Source organism: Podarcis filfolensis (genome assembly GCF_964270895.1).
Source record: "Podarcis filfolensis genome assembly, chromosome: 18".
Lineage (NCBI taxonomy): Eukaryota > Metazoa > Chordata > Lepidosauria > Squamata > Lacertidae > Podarcis > Podarcis filfolensis.
Window position 1 is genome coordinate 9366926 of NC_139622.1, and position 14103 is coordinate 9381028.

A 14103-nucleotide genomic window follows, 5' to 3' on the forward strand; every position below is an offset into this window, starting at 1 on the left:
ACTATTTCTGGGAGTCTGTAACCTGAAGCGTATGTAACCTGAAGCGTATGTAATCCGAGGTACCACTGTATATCTGATTTTTCTAACCCTGCCTGGTTACCGCTTCCTTAACTCTTCCTCTCACGTATATGGTGATGGAATACTGCGTGTGTGGGATGCAGGAGATGTTGGACAGCGTCCCCGACAAAAAGTTCCCCGTCTTTCAAGCGCATGGGTAAGTTAAGCAAGGCGGGTGCCATTTCATGTGCCCCCCCCCCCCACGCTGTCTGAACAGTCCTGGCTTTGGTGCTAGTGAAAACTGAATAATAATAATAATTTATTATTTATACCCCACCCATCTGGCTGGGTTTCCCCAACCACTCTGGGCAGCTCTCAACAGAACATTAAAAACACGATAAAACATCAAACATTAAAACCTTCCCTAAACAGGGCTGCCTTCAGGTGTCTTCCAAAAGTCAGATAGTTGTTTATCTCCTTGACATCTGATGGGAGGGCGCCACCACCGAGAAGGCCCTCTGTCTGGTTCCCTGTAACCTCACTTCTCGCAGGGAGGGAGCCGCCTGAAGGCCCTCGGAGCTGGACCTCAGTGTCCGGGCTGGACGATGGGGGTGGAGACGCTCCTTCAGGTATACTGGGCCAAGGGTTTGTGTTTTCCATTGCTCTGTCCTCCTGATCTCATTGCAAGATCACCTTGGCATCCTCACCTCTGTTGACGTCGACTCCTGAAAACTTTTGTCTCCCCTTCTCTGGTACTCCAGTTCCCGCAGGATTATTATGTTACTGATGTTTGGCAGCAAGTGTAGATCTTGGTTGCCCTCCTCTGCACGCCTCCCTGCTTGCAAATATCCTCCTTAAATTGTGGTGCCCAGAACTGGATCCAGGACTCCAGGTGTTGAATGAATGAATTTATTAATACGGTCACAGACCAGCGTCAACACACACAATATCACAGATCATAAAATATATATCAGAAATACAAAAGACAATATGAATATAACAAGGATTTAAATATAAAAATTAAAATTAATTATTAGCGTGCCCCCTGTAATTAACATTTAGGGGTTTAGTCACTATGGAATACCATTTGCTTCCTGCGATTGATTGCAGACGCACAGAATTTAGCTACATTTAATGTAGTCTTGGGATTCTTGTCCTCTAGCAGTAGTTTTAAACTATGGTGTTCCGATTCTTTCCTGGACTTTTGCAAAACAGGTGTAATAAAAGTCAAACGTATATCCTCATAAAAACGACAACGTAATAGTACATGTGAAGCAGTTTCAACTTCCAACGAGCCACAAGGGCAGACCCGTGCTGTGTATGGTTTACCCTCAAATTTGCCCAGGACTCCAGGTGTTGCCTGACCAAGGCAGAATAGAGCAGTACGATTACTTGAATCTCAACGAATTTGTTTTTGCGTCCTTTTTGAATCCAGGTTTCCCCCTCTCCTTCTCCCCTCTCCACACGCAGGTACTTCTGCCAGCTTATCGACGGCTTAGAATACCTGCACAGCCAAGGGATTGTCCACAAGGATATCAAACCAGGAAACCTTCTGCTCACGACCAACGGGACGCTGAAGATTTCGGATCTGGGTGTGGCAGAGGTACGTTTTTGAGCTCCCACGCTTAGGCATGCCTTTTGTTTGCCTACGAATCTCCCTCTTGGTGTGCGCCAAGGCAGTTCACAAAAATAGGACATAAACCACCAAAAAAGAAAGCAACACAAATGACGAAAGAGAGATTTTTGGAAGCAATACGGAAGGAACATCCGAGGCAATATAACTTCTTGTCCGGCTGGGAGAGCTTCTTGAAGCAGCAGTGTCTTCGTTAACTGAATGAAGACGTTGTTGTCTCAAGAAGCTTTACCAGAAGTGTGGATAGTGGTTGACCCACGGAAGAGGGGCAGCCACACTCAAAAGGTCCTGCTCCCTGGTTACTATGGAGCAGGCCGCTGGTACCGTATTTTTCGCTCTATAGGACGCACTTTTTCCCCTCCAAAAATGAAGGGGAAATGTGTGTGCGTCCTATGGAGTGAATGCAGGCTCCTTGGCTTCAGCGATAGCAACGCGAAGCCTCCGAAGTGCAGAGGGAGAGCTTTCGCTGAAGCCACCTGAAGCTTTCGCTGAAGCAGGAGTTCCCGCTGTGCTCCGAAGGCTTGCGGATAGCCGTCTGAAGCCTGGAGAGTGAGAGAGGATGGTGCACACTGATCACTCTTGCTCTCCAGGCTTCGCTTCGCTGGAGAGGCGCTGCACGGTTTTCCCTCTGCGCAGCGCCCCTTCAGTGAAACGGGAGGCGAAATGGAAGGGGCTCTGTTTCTCCTGCCGCTTCGCTGAAGGGGCACTGAGCAGAGAGGGGGAGAATTTTTTTCCCCCTGTTCTCCCCCTCCTATGGTCCGGTACGTCCTATAGAGCGAAAAATACGGTATTTTTGGAACCTAAAGGAGGTTCCAAACAACTCCTGAAACAACTCCTACGGAGTACAGTGAGCAATGGGGTATATAAGAGGTAAGGCCTATCTCTCAATGGCCCCTATACATGTTTGTGATTGTGGAGGTGAAAGCCACTAAGTTCATAGAATTTTAGAGCTGGAATGGGACCCCAAGGGTCATCCAGTCCAACCCCCTGCAATGTAGGAATCTTTTCACCCAATGTTGGATTCAAACCCACAACCCTGAGATTAAGAGTCCTGTGCTCTACCGGCTGAGCTGTCCCAGCTGTCCGACTTGAGCTATCCAAGTCTTCGAAAGGGGATTGGATAAAACTCATTCGTGGGCTGCAAATTATGGCAGTTTCATGCCACCTCCGGGTTCAGTGGCGCCACAAATGCCACTCGTTGGGGGCACCGCCGTGAGCGAAGCCTGTTTGTTTTACTTATCCGTTTGAAAGCATTTTTTTAACGAAAGCATTTACAGTGGTACCTCGGGTTCAGTACTTAATTCGTTCCGGAGGCCCGTTCTTAAGCTGAAACTGTTCTTAACCTGAAGCACCACTTTAGCAAATGGGGCCTCCCGCTGCAGCCAGAACACGATTTCTGTTCTCATCCTGAAGCAAAGTTCTTAAGCCAAGGTAATATTTCTGGGTTAGCGAAGTCTGTAACCTGAAGCGTATGTAACCCGAGGTACCACTGTATTAAGAATGGCATGAAACAGTCCAAACAACAAATGATGGGAACCGTTCGCTGGGTACAAAGCAAAATACAGTCATGGCGTGTGTAAGGCAGGAAAAAAGAGAATCTTTGAGTTGGAAGAGACACCAAGGGTCATCCAGTCCAACCCCTGGCAATGCAGAAATCTCAACTAAAAGCATCCCTGACAGATGGCCATCCAGCCTCTGCCTAGAAACCTCCAAGGAAGGAGAGTCCACCATCTCTCGTGGGAGTCTGTTCCACTGCCGAGCAGCTCATAAAAGAGAAGGTTTTTACTGGAAACCCTAGTTTCTGCCCAGTTTCTCCATGCCAGGCGTAATTTTAAACACCTCCATCATGCCGCAGCCCCCTTGCCTTTTCTCTAAACTGAAAAGTTCCAAACCCTGCGTCCTTTCCTAATAAGGGAGCCCCCCTATAATAAGAGAGCCATTGTGATGTAGTGGTTAACAGCGGTGGACTCGTAATCTGGTGAACCGGGTTCGCTTCCCTGCTCCTCCACATGCAGCTGCTGGGTGACCTTGGGCAAGTCACACTTCTCTGAAGTCTCTCAGCCCCACTCACCTCACAGAGTGTTTGTTGTGGGGGAGGAAGGGAAAGGAGAATGTTAGCCGCTTTGAGACTCCTTAAAGGGAGTGAAAGGCGGGATATCAAATCCAAACTCTTCTTCTTCTTCCCTGTCGCCGTTTGGTTGCCCTTTTCTGAAACCTTTCACGTCATCCTGGAGGCGACGTATTCCAGATGTGGTTTGCATCATAGGTGCAGCCTTCAGAGACGCCTGCTCACGACCGGCTCTCAAGTCGTCCGATGGGAGTCCATTTCTCATTTATTCCACGCTCTCTGTGACGTGTGGCTCCCAGCCAATCGGTGGGACTGTGCTAGGGGCTGTTGCAGCATGAGGATCTCCCGTAAAATAATACGGGAACAGCTGCTCGCGTCCCCAACTACCGTATTTTCGCCCTATAGGATGCACTTTTTCCCCACCAAAAATGAAGGGGACATATGTGTGCGTCCTATGGGGCGAATGCAGGCTTTCGCTGAAGCCTGGAGAGAGGCTTTTGCTGAAGCCTGGTGCGCACCGACCCCTCTCGCTCTCCAGGCTTCAGGAAGCTATCCGCAAGCCTTGGGAGCCCGCGGGAGTTCCCGCCGGGCTCCCAAGGCTTGCGGATAGCAGCCTGTTCTTTATTCCCCCCCCCCCAAAAAAAACTAGGTGTGCCCTATAGGGCGAAAAATACGGTAATTTTCAGGGCTCAGAAGTGCCCTTCCAAAGCCCCAGGGCCCACCTTGGGTTTGGTCCATGAGAGACTCGAAGGCCTTCCTCTGATTCTTCAGAATGTGGGAGCTGATAAGTGGAGATTCTCGGTTTTCCTTTGCTTTTGACCTGGGATTAACCCGCGCTCTCCCCCTCTCTCCCCACACCTCTCTCGTTTATCTCCCTCCTGCAGGCGTTGCACCCGTTCGCAGAGGACGACATGTGCCGAACAAGCCAGGGCTCGCCGGCTTTTCAGCCCCCGGAAATCGCCAACGGCCTAGACACCTTCTCGGGCTTCAAAGTGGACATCTGGTCGGCTGGCGTCACGCTGTAAGCACAAAACCGGCAAGCAACACTCGCAAATTCACGGCGGCCTTGGCCTCCTCTGCAGGCGGTGTTCCTGGGCAGGTGCCGAGCCCCTCACCCCACTGCCTTGAACCCCTTTCTTTCTTTCTTCAATTTTTTTTATTAATTCTCACAAAATTATAAACAAACAAACAAATATAAACCATAACCTTATGAAAAATTACACTTATTGACATTGTTAAGTGACTTCCTCGCTTCCCCTTGGTTGAATTTCAATGCATATCTTTTTAGCGGTTTTCCAAATCGCCGATCTTATAAAATTTAACTTGAACGTTAACATATTTAAATCTTGTATCATTTTGAAATTAAACATATTAATTCATCGCTTAACTTACATAGAATCCTAAGCCAATTAAGTATCTGCCAGCTGCTTCCAATTAAAATAGCTTAACATATTTAACTAAATAATCATTAAATTTTGTCCATTCTTCCCGATACTCCTCCTCCTTTTGGTCGCAGACTCTTCCGGTGAAGTCAGCTAGCTCTGAAAAATCCATCATCTTCATCTGCCTTTCTTCTGAACCCCCTTTCTTGGATGAGCTCTGTGCTTTTAATTCCATACTGTGCCCCAGCACTCATTGGGAATGCACTGCCACAGCTTCCCCCTCCTTCTGCAGCTTTCTAAGCCAGCCTTCCCCACCCATGAATTCTGTATTCGAAGTGGGGGTGGCTACACCCTTCAGAAAGGGTCGGGGGGTACCATCTTATTTATTCATTGGATTTCAATCCCACTCCTTTCTCCTTCAAGGAGCTCACCTCCTTGTGTGTATGGGTTCTCCCCGTCCTCTGTTAATCCCCACAATGCCCCTTTAAGGTAATTTAGGCTGAGAGAGGGACGCGGGTGGCGCTGTGGGTTAAACCACAGAGCCTAGGGCTTGCCGATCGGAAGGTCGGCGGTTCGAATCCCCGCAATGGGGTGAGCTCCTGTTGCTCGGTCCCTGCTCCTGCCAACCTAGCAGTTCAAAAGCACGTCAGAGTGCAAGTAGATCAATAGGTACCACTCCGGCAGGAAGGTAAACGGCGTTTCCGTGCGCTGCTCTGGTTCGCCAGAAGCGGCTTAGTCTTGCTGGCCACATGACCCGGAAACTGTACGCCGGCTCCCTCAGCCAGTAAAGCGAGAGGAGCGCCGCAACCCCAGAGTCGGTCACGACTGGACCTAATGGTCAGGAGTCCCTTTACCTTTACTTTAACTATCTTAGCGCCTAATCAAAACCCCTCTTCTGCAGACTGAGATGCACCCAACACGGAGGAATTCGTCCGTATGCATTTGTGCTTTATTCTGAATTTAAATTGTTCTCTTTTCTTCCCTTCCAAATCCCTCTTTTACCGTTAAGCCACCCAGGGAACTTCTCGTGTTACAGGGTTGACATATAAATACAGTGGTACCTCGGGTTACAAACTGAATTGGTTCCAGAGGTCCATTCTTAACTTGAGGCGCGCTTTCGCTAATGGGGCCTCCCGCTGGCGCAGCACTGCTGGCGCACAATTTCCGTTCTCATCCTGGGGCAAAGTTCTCAACCCGAGGCAACTACTTCCGGGTTAGCGGAGTTTGTAACCCGAAGCGTTGGTAACCCGAGGTACCAGTGTACCGCCAACAAACGGATAATCAAAATGAAGGGGGCTGGTGGTCTTGGCAAGGAGATGAAGCTGGGACAGGAAGGGTCCCTCTTCCCCCTCAACACCCCCCCCCCAAGCCGCTTCAAGCAAGGTTGTGATATGCGAGAGAGCCAGAGCAGGAAGCTCAGCCGCCTCTCTGCAGATCCACCCCGCTGATCACACCTGTGCCTTTTGTCTGTTTGCAGATACAACATTACGACCGGCCTTTATCCCTTCGAGGGCGATAATATTTATAAGTTATTTGAAAACATTGGGAAAGGGGAGTACACGATTCCTGAGGACTGCGGCCCTTTGCTTTCAGATCTGCTTAGAGGTGAGTGCCCTATGATGATGATGATGTCACAAGTTTGCTTTGTAGGAAAAGTTCTGCCCCGGAAACTGTTGTGGCTGTGTGATTTGCTCTTATCCTCGAACAAATAAAATAAACTGCTATAAGAAAAACAGCTCCCTTTCCCTTATGGGATACTCCAGAGCCCGTATAGAGTCCTTAAGTGGGTTCCCTATCGGTAGGAGAAAATAGCAGAGGCCTACCAGAGTATATTGGGACGCGGGTGGCGCTGTGGGTAAAACCTTAGTGCCTAGGACTTGCTGATCGTATGGTCGGCGGTTCGAATCCCCGTGGCAGGGTGTGCTCCTGTTGCTTAGTCCCATCTCCTGCCCACCTAGCAGTTCAAAAGCACCCCTAAGTGCAAGTAATAAATAGGTACCGCTTTATAGCGGGAAGGTAAACGGCGTTTCCGTGCGCTGCGCTGGTGCTGGCTCGCCAGAGCAGCTTCGTCATGCTGGCCACGTGACCCGGAAGTGTCTTCGGACAGCGCTGGCTCCTGGCCTCTTAAGCGAGATGAGCGCACAACCCCAGAGTCGGTCACGACTGGCCTGTACAGGCAGGGGTACCTTTACCTTTATCTTTTTACCAGCGTATATTGAGAAGCAAAGCAGCTAGTAATCCTGATCTTTATTCAAGGAACTGTTGCAACAGGGTCCCCACTCACGCAGGACAGAGGAGACCCCCGAACAATGGTGTGCAAGTCCCTATATAGACTTTTGAAATTGCCCACCCTGTAGCCCAAGACCACCCCCAAAACATCATACATACATCACAGAAGGAGGCGGTCTACGACAGAAGTCCTGTCTGCCAGGATGCCTGATAATGGTCACTGATTGCATTTCCTGGGCAGCCTGGCCATTCTTTTGTGATGGTTAATACTTTAATTCCTGGTTCCAGGTCGCAGGCTCACCCTGTTCATACACAAATAAGGCAGGATTTGTAAGCAAAAAGACAATGGGAAGGTTTCCCCATTTGCCTCCCTTCCTGCAGAAGAATATCTGAGGTCACTGGGAGAGTCAAAATGGCTTCAGGATTGCTCTTCCATACTGTTTCAGACACATGGTTCATATATTTAGATAATGTGTGCGGTTATGAATATTTATTCTATATTCGAGACCTTAAAATTCTTATAATCCCAAACAGTTCCAAATGATCCCAAATAGTTGGCACTTTCAGATGCTCTCAGTCTGTAGCTTCCTCACTGCCAGTTGGCAAAGTCTGAAGGTATACTGACTGTGTGGTGTACTGCAACCCTTTGTTGTTGTTGAGTCGTTTAGTCGTGTCCGCCTCTTCGTGACCCCCTGGACCAGAGCACGCCAGGCACTCCTGTCTTCCACTGCCTCCCGCAGTTTGGCCAAACTCATGCTGGCACCTTCGAGAACACTGTCCCACCATCTGGTCCTCTGTCGTCCCCTTCTCCTTGCACCCTCCATCTTTCCCAGCATCAGGGTCTTTTCCAGGGAGTCTTCTCTTCTCCTGAGGTGGCCAAAGTCTTGGAGCCTCAGCTTCAGGATCTGTCCTTCCAGTGAGCACTCAGGGCTGATTTCCTTCAGAATGGAGAGGTTTGATCTTCTTGCAGTCCATGGGACTCTCAAGAGTCTCCTCCAGCACCATAATTCAAAAGCATCCATTCTTCAGCGATCAGCCTTCTTTATGGTCCAGTTCTCGCTGCAACCCTTTACATTTATTTAATTGCATTTGCATCCACCTTTTCCTCCCAAGGAGCTCTGTGGGCTGTGCATGGTTCTCCCCTTCCTCCTTTAATCTGCACTACAACCCTGTGAGGTAGGTTAGAGTAGAGAGGCCCTGGCTAGCCCCCCAATATTGCCCAGTGAGCTTCACAGCCGAGTGGAGATTTGAACCCTGGCCTCTCCCGGGACCTTGTAGTCTGACACTCTCTAGGCTTTGGACCTCAACTTGCGGCCCACCGATTTCCCCTCCGCCCTTCCCTCGCAACCCGATAGGACAACCGTAGAAATGGAAAATCGAGACATCAGTTAACAAGTACAGTGGTGCCTCGCAAGACGAAATTAATTCGTTCCGCAAGTTTTTTCTTCTTGCGAGTTTTTCGTCTTGCGAAGCACGGTTTCCCATAGGAATGCATTGAAAATCAATTAATGCGTTCCTATGGAGACCGCTTGCCAGGCTGGCGGTGCGGAGAAGGGCTTTTCTCCCCACCGCAAGCCTTCAGGACAGGTACGGGAACAGAGGGGAAGGCGCGCAGCGCTTCTCCTCTGTTCCCGGGGCTTGCGGTGGGAGGAGGGTTTTTCCTCCCCACCGCCAACATTCAGAACAGCATTCTGAAGGTTGGCGGTGGGAAGGAAAACCCTCCTCCCACCGCAAGTCTTCAGGACAGCCATCCGAAGGCTGGCGCAGGGAGAAGGTCTCTCCGCCCCACCGCCAGCCTTCGGAGGAGCCTTCCGAAGGCTGGCGGCGGGAGGAGGTCTCTCCGCCCCACCGCCAGCCTTCGGAGGAGCCTTCTGAAGGCTGGCGGCGGGAGGAGGTCTCTCCGCCCCACCACCAGCCTTCGGAGGAGGTCCGAGGACAGTGGGGAAGACGCGCTGCGCTTCCCCGCTGTCCTGGAGATTTCCCTATGGGCTTTCGTCTTGCAAAGGAACCCCATAGGGAAATTCGTCTTGCGAAGCACATCGAAAAACGGAAAACCCTTTCGTCTAGCGGGTTTTTCGTCTTGCGAGGCGTTCGTCTTGCGGGGCACCACTGTACAAGCAAAACAAATGTCAGCCAGCCCAGCTCTTGCAGACCCAGGCATCCAATGAAACATTTTCTGCCCCACATCCACAGGCAAGGTTAGCGAGGGGCCTCTTTTATTTTTTTCAAACGAACAAGCCAGGACACTCTATTGCCTTTTGTTCGCAGCAAGATAAAGCGTTCTAAGAGCACTCAAAACACTTGATTCCTTATCTAACAGCCATTATGGTACAGCTCAGTAAATATTTAACGGTGGGGGCCTTTTATTCGTTTCCAGCAGGTTTCGGAAGAGACTCTCTCCAGCAAGGGAAATGCATTTCAATAAACAACTATTTTACTTTTAAAAGACAACTGAAGGCAGCCCCGTTTCAGGAATTTTTAAATGTCTGATGCTGTATTCTTTTTAATATTCGGTTGGAAGCTGCCCAGAGTGGCTGGGGAAACCCAGCCAGATGGGCGGGGTATAAATAAGAAATTATTATAATATTATTATTATAATGCTTCTCAGGAAACGAACTTGCTTTTTGTGGGGGGTGGGTACATATTTTCCAGTCTGCTTACGTGAGTCGTTGCCCCAAACAGTTCTCCCTCTCCCCTCTCCCCATACACACACACACACATACACACACACATATTCCCCCCCCCCACACACACACCGTATTTTTTGCTCTATAAGACTCACTTTTTCCCTCCTAAAAAGTAAGGGGAAATGTGTGTGCGTCTTATGGAGCGAATGCAGGCTGCGCAGCTATCCCAGAAGCCAGAACAGCAAGAGGGATTGCTGCTTTCACTGCACAGCGATCCCTCTTGCTGTTCTGGCTTCTGAGATTCAGAATATTTTTTTTCTTCTTTTCCTCCTCCAAAAACTAGGACCAGTGGCCGGGGGGCGCTGCCTTTGCAAGACTCTTGCGGGGTCAGCCTGGATGACCTCCAGGATCCTTTTCCAGCTCTAAAATTCTACAGAAGAGCGGGGGGGGGGAGGCAACAGGGCAGAGGAAAATTCTTCTTCTTTTTATAATTTTTATTATTATTTTTTTAACACAGTATTCCAAACATTACATTGACAAACAATACACTCTTTGCTCTGCCGAGCCTGTGACTTCCCTCCATCCCTTGAACTGGTTTTTTTATTTTCAGATATTTATACTCGCACTTTAGATCGTCAGTTTCCGGCCTTTATAAAGCGCCTCTTTCTCTGTGGTCACAAAGGGCTTTCCAATTTTATCGTTGCCAGATTTATTTCAGTCCTAGTGTCTTCACGTTTTCCCAATAATTCTTCATGTACCAAATAAATCTACTCCAGTCTCTTTGAAATTTTTGGGCGTCTCGGTTCCGGATTCTACCAGTCAGCTTGGCCCAACTCCGCTTAGTCCATCATCTTCGTCTGCCGCTCCTCGATCGTTGGCAATTCCTGCAAAAGAGGAACAGCTTCTGGCAGAAGCAAAGGAGGCCTCTTGGGCCCCTCTCACAGCCTCGATGAGCACTAGAAACTTGGCAGCTTTAAATAGAGAGGAGGAAAGCAGCTGGGTTCATTGGAGAATTCAGAGTGCAAGCGAGAGATAGGCACACATCCTGATTGGGGAAGAGGAACTAGTAGGGAATCTTTGTGCGTCACTCTTAGCCATCCTCTTATTTCGGTGCCAGAGGGGTAGCTCAGCCGGCAGAGCTCAAGACCCTTAATATCAGGTTCGTGGGTTCGAGCCCAACTTTGGGCTAAAGATTCTTGCGTCGCAGGGGGTTGGGCTAGAGGGCAGGGGTCAGCAAACCTTTTCAGCAGGGGGCCGGTCCACTGTCCCTCAGACCTTGTGGGGGGCCGGACTATATTTTGAAAAATAAAATAAAATGAACGGATTCCTATGCCCCACAAATAACCCAGAGATGCATTTTAAATAAAAGCACACATTCTACTCATGTAAAAACACGCTGATTTCCGGACCGTCCGCGGGCCGGATTGAGAAGGCGATTGGGCCGGATCCGGCCCCTGGGCCTTAGTTTCCTCGTGATCCCTTCCAACACTTGGGTTTTTCCTCCGCTGCTTCAGAAGGCTGCAGTTCCTGAGAGGCTCCTGCAGGCGGTGCTGCGTGCCCGGGTTATTTTTCTGTGTTTCGGAAATCGTGCTTCAAAGGAGACTTGCAGTCATTTGCTTCGTTCCTGCCTCTCCCCCTCCCCAAGTGCCTGACTAACCTCCTTCCCCTTTTCAGCCAATGCCATCTGCACGGCTATTTTGATTTTCCTTCTTTTTTTTGTGACGGTTATCACTCTGGTGTAAGGCTCCCGCATCTTATCTCTTCAGAGCGCCATTACATAAGGCCCAGCTCGGAACTGTTCTCCAAGCAGCCGGTCCTGTTTCTCCCGCGACAGACTTTGCTTTTATTCTTGGATTTGCAGCCCGCCTTGTCCGAAGGGCCGCAACGGCATGTTGAAACACATAGCAAGAGCCTGCGTCTCTGCTCCCCCCCCCAACGCTCCCGACGGGATGAAATGCGTGCCAAAATAGATTTAAAAGAGCCCCATAAACCGAGCTGGGCTTTCCTCCATTAAAAGCCAGCCCAGACAAGAACAGCTTTGCTCCCTGAGCGCTGGGTGTGTCTCCAGAGCGAGTTCCCACCAATTTGGGGGGTGGGCCAGCTTGCAAATACCTCTGTGTTGGGTGGTGCCATTAACCACACGATTCCTCCTCAAGAATTGTCTTCCGCAGCTTGGTTTAATAATAATAATGATCGCAGTTCCTAAATGGAGCATTGTGGAAAAAGCAGCTTTGTGAGAATTTTTTTACGGTTGCAGTAAAAAGGAGCTAAGGGATGAGGTTAAACCACAGAGCCTAGGACTTGCCGATCAGAAGGTCGGCGGTTCGAATCCCCGCAATGACGGGGTGAGCTCCCGTTGCTCGGTCCCTGCTCCTGCCAACCTAGCAGTTCGAAAGCAGGCCACTGCAAGTAGATAAATAGGTACCGCTCTGGCGGGAAGGTAAACGGCGTTTCCATGCACTGCTCTGGTTCGCCAGAAGCGACTTAGTCCTGCTGGCCACATGACCCGGAAGCTGTACGCTGGCTCCCTCGGCCAGTAAAGTGAGATGAGCGCCGCAACCCCAGAGTTGGCCACGACTGGACCTAATGGTCAGGGGTCCCTTTACCTTTTTCTGAAGGAGCTAAAGACCATGTTCAATGTTCCCTCCCTCCCTTTGTGCTCATAACAGTCCTGTGAGGTGGGTCAGGTTGAGAGATCATGACTGGCCCAAGATCGCCCAGTGAGCTTTGCAGCCGTGTGTGGGTTTCGACCTGGCATACTCCGTGCCCCCCCCTTTGGACCCCGTAAGCTCCCAGGAGACTCTGCGATGTGACAGTCAATTTTTATTTTTTTAAATAACTTTTTTATTCAAAATTGAAACAAAACATATTATCCAGAAACATATCATCCTTATTCCCCCCCATTTTTCCTCCTTCCCCCCTCCCACACAAAACCCATCCACCCCCACCCCACCCCCCGAATTCTCTCAGTTCCAGTCTTTGATTTCTTTAAAAATGCTGTTTTCTGCATGTTGCACAGTTGTATAGATCCTCAAACTATTTAGCTGATTATTATCAATAAAAAGTTTGTGAATGTTTATTCAAAACCAGCCAAGGAGTCCAGTTCGCTTTGTTGCATCTTCAAATACTTTGTAAAGGGTTCCCATTCATCTTTAAAGTCACAGTTATCCTTGTCCCATAGCTTATATGTCAGTTTTGCCAGTTCTGCATAGTCCATCAATTTTTCTTGCAACGATTCTTTAGTTGGGGTTTCTTCAGTCTTCCATCCTTGTGCTACCAGAACTCTCGCGGCTGTTATTGCATACATGAAGATGTTTTTCAGCTTTTTGGGCAGATCTTTCCCTACAATCCCTAATAAAAATGCTTCAGGTTTTTTAACAAATGTTAAATGGAACATTTTCTTCAATTCGTTGTATATCATTTCCCAATTTTTTTTAATTACCTTACAATCCCACCACATATGATAAAATGCCCCCTCCTTTTCATTACACTTCCAACATATATTTGAACTAGTTTTGTACATTTTCCCTAACTGCACTGGTGTCATGTACCATCTGTACATCATCTTCATGTAATTCTCCTTCAATAGGGAACAATCTGTACGTTTTAAATCAGTTTTCCATAATTTAACCCAGTCTTCCATCATAATGTTGTGACCTACATCTTGTGCCCATTTAATTATAACTGATTGATTGCGATGTGACAGTTAAAAAAACAACCCAGGAGGCTTCATGCCGCAGCTCTGTGAGAGACCCTGCAAGCAAACAGAAAACCCCAGTCAGGCAAATTGGCGCTCGAAAGAGAGGGCGTCTCGGAATTGCATTTTGATTCACTTCAGGCACCCCAACGCACTTTTAGGTTTTTAAGTTTGCAGCCGGCAGGGTTTCGTGAGCTCGCTTTGTACAACAGGAGGGCATCGCTGCACGACACCGCATTTCGTGCTGGGGCAGCTTTCCGGCTTCTCCCTGTTCCGACCAGGGCCCTCTCCTCGCTTGGGCCTGGAGCCAGAGGAAGGAAGCCGCAGAGAGCGTTTTTTCCTCTCTCTCTCTCTCTCTCTCTCTCTCTCTCTCTCTCTCTCTCTCTGCAAACGGCAGCGTTACAAGGTGTGTTGAGCGGAGGCTGAGCAAGATCAAAAGCGCTCCTCCCCGGCCAAATCGGCCCGTGGGA

At 49.2% G+C, this 14103-nt stretch overlaps 1 protein-coding gene across 2 annotated transcripts in view; it reads left to right on the top strand.

Moving 5' to 3' along the window:
• STK11 (serine/threonine kinase 11) overlaps positions 1 to 14103 on the top strand; it is a 57414-nt gene that overhangs the window by 20354 nt on the left and 22957 nt on the right. For both annotated transcript variants that reach the window (XM_083594723.1, XM_083594724.1), the window contains exons 3-6: positions 125 to 214; positions 1468 to 1600; positions 4583 to 4719; positions 6558 to 6685. In XM_083594723.1, the coding sequence (XP_083450849.1) occupies positions 125 to 214; positions 1468 to 1600; positions 4583 to 4719; positions 6558 to 6685 (488 nt within the window). The remainder of the gene's footprint in view (positions 1 to 124; positions 215 to 1467; positions 1601 to 4582; positions 4720 to 6557; positions 6686 to 14103) is intronic.